Source organism: Trichechus manatus, unplaced genomic scaffold, assembly GCF_000243295.1.
Source record: "Trichechus manatus latirostris isolate Lorelei unplaced genomic scaffold, TriManLat1.0 scaffold00215, whole genome shotgun sequence".
NCBI classification, from domain to species: domain Eukaryota; kingdom Metazoa; phylum Chordata; class Mammalia; order Sirenia; family Trichechidae; genus Trichechus; species Trichechus manatus.
In genome coordinates, this window is record NW_004444151.1 from 3,572,372 (window position 1) to 3,577,989 (window position 5,618).

The window sequence follows — 5,618 nt, forward strand, 5'->3', positions numbered from 1 at the left end:
AGGGACAGGATCTGGTCTAACGGACACAGGGAACCTGGAGTGGTAAGGAGAAGTGTGCTGTCACATTGTGGGGATTGCAACTCATGTCGCAAAACAATATGTGTTATCAATTTTTGAATGAGAAATTAACTTGAGCTGTAAAATTTCACTTAAAGCACAGTAAAAGAAAAGAAAAATTATTATCCCTGAAATAATTATACCAAGGCTGAAGAATCTTTGGTCAATTTATATGAGGAAATATTAATTAGTTACATCTTCAACAATCATAGTGTTACTTGGAATTGTTTCACCAAAGCAAAACCCAGTCTCAGGGTGGCTGTATTAGGTGGAAGGGGATCATCTAACTATCCAAATTTGTTCAGGTTTTCCAAACGGTGTTCCCTGGATGTTCCTTACTCCCCACCCCACCTCTAGAATTCCCTGGCATCATTCATCCGCTTACTCCCAATTTTTCATTTGCCACTTCTTTCTATCACAAGTACTCAGCATCAGCATGAATGTTGGAGAGATCCTGCTCCTCAAATCTCTAGTCACTCTCCCCCAGATGTCCTGATCTTGATGCAGAAAGTAAGAACAGTGGCCTGTGTAGATCACTGCCCTAAATATATCCACCTCCTATTTACTTACACAGAACATTCATTTCGTAAAATTGTGGACCATCATCCAAAACTGACAAAAAAAACTTCACACATTAAGAACGGTTTCATATGGCGTTTAATAGACGTTTGTGGTTGATGGCGGTCTAGTTTTATTTTCAGACACTTTATTTATAGAATCTACTGTTGGCTTAGGTTATCCACTACAGATGGCTTGCGCTGGTGGTGCGATTGGATCATGATTCTTGCCATCATAAGACCTGCAGGCCATTAGAACTGCAAAATGTGTCTAACAACATCAACGTAGTGCTGATCAGGGGGCGGCTTCCTCTGACTCCCAGGCTGCAGGAACTTCTTAATTGTAGAGATGTCGCTGATTCTTGTTTTAAATGCCTGAAACGAGAAACATAAAGTCAAAGAAGAATCAAAGCTTTGCCACCAAAGTGGGGCGCTCAGACCTTGATCTCTGGGAGATCAGTGTGTTGAATTGAACTTAAACCCTCAAAACATGTTTGCCGGATATCCCCTGGGACAGGTACTAAACTTGCCGGTGTGTTTAGCATGATTTTAATTATTTTATGAAAAATCATTGTCACAACCAGGCAATATATATCAAAAGCCTTAAAAAATTCATATTTATTTGCCTATCAATTCCTGTTCTAGGAATTTATTATAAGGGAATATGAGTAAGCAAAGAAATAACTATAAGCGTGTTAATATAGTAGAAACTGGAAATAACTATATTTCTAGGAAAAGGAGACTGATTATATAAATTATGGTACATACCTGCAAGGGATATAATCCAGTAATTTAAAATATTATATATAAAAGGAATTAGGAAGGTCCCTGAGCAGACAGGGAAAGATCTCTAGAATGCATTGTTGTTAAAAGCAAACGAACAAACAAAACTGGTGTGGGACAAAATATATACTGTTTCATCTTTTGTGTAAGAAAGGGAGGGAATAAAAATATATATTCTTATATATATTTGCTCGTATCTGCATAAGTAGGGCCACTGGGTGGGGGGATGGGTGTACAGAGGAAACCAATAAAAGTGATTATGGGAGCAGGAAGGTGGGAGAGCAGTGGTCAGAATGAGATTTCTCCATTTATGTCCTTTTTATGTAGTTCTGATTTTTAAAAAAAATATGTGATTTTATTGCCAATTTAAAATAAAATGATATTCAGAGAGGGTCAGGAGCTGGTTGAATGGACACGGGAAATCAAGGGTGGAAAGGAGGAGTGTGCTGTCACAATACAGGGAGGGCAATTAGGGTCACATAACAATGTATGTATAAATTTTTGTATGAGAGACTAATTTGAATTGTAAACTTTCACTTGAAGTACAACAATAAAAAAAATGAAAAAATAAAATGATATTGCAGAAGAATATTTGTTGACATGTACATATACCCATGATAAGTGGAAAAAAAAATTTTAAGCAGGCCATAACACAATATTTAGTCTGATTCTATCCTGGGGGAAAATGCAAAATAATAGATCAGGAAATTTAATGCTTTAACATTTGACTGGTAGGATTATAAGGTCTATTTTCTTTCTGTCTTTCTTTTCACCTTTTAGCTTATATAAATGTCTAGTGTACCTACAAAGAACTTGCCTTCTTTTATAACAACAAAAATAAAACTATTGATGAATCACAAAACTCATTTTTACCTGTTAGATAAAATGTTTCAAAGGAATTGGAATAGACCAGGTTTGACAGTGGCAGAGACCGAGGGAACCCAAAACCCATTGCTGTTGAGTTGATTCCGACTCATAGCGACCTTGTGGGACAGAGTAGAACTGCACCATAGGGTTTCCAAGGCTGTAATCTTTACAGCAGCAGACAGCCACATCTTTCTCCTGAGGAGGGGCTGGTGGATTCAAACCGCTGACCTTTGGGTTAGCAGCAGAGTGCTTAACTACTCTGGGAAATGAGGCAATGCAACAGAAAATAGGCAGAGCCAGCCAGTGGAAGCTGTGGGCGATTAAGGTGCTGTGGGGGCCGTGGTGTCAGGAGGACTAGAGGAGGCAGCGTGGTTTGGTGGGGACTGGGCAGGGAAGCAACAAAGACAGGCTGGCTGGCCGTGCTTTGCTAGGAAAAAAAAATAGTCAAAGCCCTGAAATACAGGAAAACACTAAAAGTTCATGCTAGAAATCAAAAGAATCGATTCTTTCTCCCTTCACAAGGTTTTATTTCCTAGCAGATCATATAGTGTGAGCAGGAGAAAACAACCAAAATAAGTAAATAATAGATTTTAAAATAGTCTTTTTAAGTTTCTTTTGAGATTGATCCGGAGACATATATTCTATTCCATTCATTATTTCTGTTCATTTCTTTCTTTTTTTGTTGTTGTTGTTTTTTTGTTTTTTTGTGGCTGTTAATACACTACCTTTAGCAGAGGAAAGTCAGAAAGCACAGAAGCACTGAGTTCTTCCACCATTAAAATAGCTTCTATCAGTTGTACATCTGCCCAACTGAATTTGTTGCCAACAAGAAAATCCTCTCCATGGTCTTTCAAAATCTACAGAAAGAAAAATAACAGACACTGAATAAAAGTAAATGACTATTTTGCCTGGCTAAACAGTTACAAAAACATGGAAACTTCTCTACAGATCAGATTTACTGAAGAATCTTTTTCTTCATAATCTCCAATGCTGGTGAGAGTATGATGAACTGACACTCTTACACGTGGCTGTAAATTGGCACAATCCTTTTGGAAATCAATTTTTCAGTGATTATCAAGGCCTCTTGAGTGGTCAAGTGTTGAAACTGGTCTCCCTGGAGCTGGTGAAGTAAAACTTTATCCATCAGTACAACGAGACACAAAAATCACCATTAGCTAGAATCTGGCTGCTATGTTGTTGCGGTGGCGTGCTGTCAAGTCGATGCCGACTCATAACGACCCTATGGGACAGAGTAGAACTGCCCATAGGGTTTCCAAGGCTGTAATCTTTACGGAAGCAGACTGCCATACCTTTCTCCCATGGAGTGCTGGTATGTTTGAACAGCCAACCTTTCCGTTAGCAGCCAAGTGCTTAACCACTGCACCACCAGGGCTCCTTACGGCTGCTATACCAAGAGCAAAAAAAAGTCACCAATGACCCCACACCTGAGTCACAAGAAAAACTAATTTTTCACTAATCAGTGGAAATCAAATATAAGTAGTCCCGGACTTACAAGGTATTTGAGTTAAAACAAACAGCACTTAGGGCGGTCCTTATGTCCTTTTTTTTAACATCTTATTGTTAGTAATATGTACTACATGCAGTGTTGCAGTGTGTAATTTGCTGATGTTATCATTCTCATGCCAACCCCCAAAGACAAAGAAAGACTGGATTTATAAAGATACTGATAACAAAAGATAATGATAATATGACCCTAATACTTTGCAGCATGTTTTCTCCTTTTCAAAATGGGCAATTGAGAGCTTGACATAAATAATGCTATAATGATACTCTAAGTAACCTATAAGTTCTTTGTTTTTTTGTTTTTTTTTTTGCTTGGTATTTTGTACACTCTCACTTCCAATGTCCTTTTGTATTACACCAGCTGCACTGATCTCTTTCCAAAGGGGTATGGGGCCTTCTTGGCTCTTGGCCTCCCTCCTTTTCTTTGTTCTCTTGAGGGATGGCCTTCAGCCTGCAATGCAGCAGCTAGGAAGGCTGCCTGGTGCTTTTGATCTGCAACTTTCTTTCTTTCTTGCTCCTTATCTCAGTCACAGTAAACATGACTAGCTGAGAGATTTTTATATAAGTTTTTCATCTGTTACAAACATAAAGATTAGAGTCCAGATATCCGGCATGCATATTTTTAGTCTAATAAAGAGTTTCTTATAATTGACTTGTGACGTTTACTCATCTGACCATCCGTAGGCTACATGTCAGAAGACACTATGTAACCCTTGCAAAAATGATGTATAAGTTCTGATGTAGAAATTGCCTTTCAGGACTCCATGAAGACAGCCAGTGTTGCTGTTGGGCTCCCCATTGGTGTCACCTCCTGATAAAATTTCTCCCTCTTTCTGACTTGGAGTATGTTTCATTGGCTCTACTGCTCCAGGGCATGGACACTAATTGGGCAACAATAATGAAAACTTAAAAAAAAAAAAGGAAGTACAATCATCCCTCAGTATCCATGGGGGATTTATTCCAGGACTCCTACAGATATTAAAATCCATGGATGCTCAAGTTCCTCACATATGAGTTGAATAATGCTCCAACATCAAGAGCTGGAGAGAGACTAAGGATCTGTGAAATGGTTGGTGGCTACAGCAGGGTATGCCTACACATCATTTCATTCGTGTGGATTCAGCATAGTGCTTGGTGTGTGGCAAATTCAAGTTTTGATTTTTAGAGCTTTCTTTTTTTTCCCAAATATTTTCTATTGCAGTTGGTTGAATCTGTAGATGTGAAATCCATGGATATGGATACTTACATCAGAACTGACTTACAACAGAGTCGTTGGAACAGACCCTCATTGTAAATTGGGGACTACCTGTGTAAAAATTCCTCAGGTGTAGCTTTAACTAGCGTATGCACAAAATATGTGTTTACTCCATAAATAAGGAACAAAGGTACATTCAGGCACCATATCTTTTCTCTGTTATACATAGAAGAATAAAAGAAAATGTTAGTAGGAAAGAAAAGGATGCTTAGAATCAGTGAATCATAGAGTGTCCTGGCCAAGGTAAAGATGAAAACACCCAGACAAGGTCAAATATGTGGAAAATGATTCCTGCTAAAGAGAAGCTCACCACTAAAAATTACACAGCATGTAATGAGACTTGCCTTCTATATAAAGGCAACAGACACAAGAAAAAGGAGAATTTTGAGTCACAGAGTGAAAAATAAGAGATAAATCTGTAAGAGGGTTTTTAAAAGTTTATAATGTTCAGGGGGACTCCGGCAAGATGGCGGTCTAGGCAGAAGCACCACGCCGTCCCTACACAACAAAGATCCGAAAAACTAAGCCAAACAGAGAATCAACAATCCTGAAACCCTAGAACATCAAATGAAGAG

At 38.5% G+C, this 5,618-nt stretch overlaps 1 protein-coding gene across 1 annotated transcript in view; it reads right to left on the reverse strand.

Moving 5' to 3' along the window:
* Window positions 1–866: 866 nt before the first annotated feature.
* LOC101360282 (glutathione S-transferase A4-like) overlaps window positions 867–5,618 on the reverse strand; it is a 17,863-nt gene continuing 13,111 nt past the window's right edge. The window contains exons 5-6 of the mRNA XM_004388726.2: window positions 2,990–3,121; window positions 867–989 (exon numbers count right to left, since the gene is read on the reverse strand). Of these exons, the coding sequence (XP_004388783.1) occupies window positions 867–989; window positions 2,990–3,121 (255 nt within the window). The remainder of the gene's footprint in view (window positions 990–2,989; window positions 3,122–5,618) is intronic.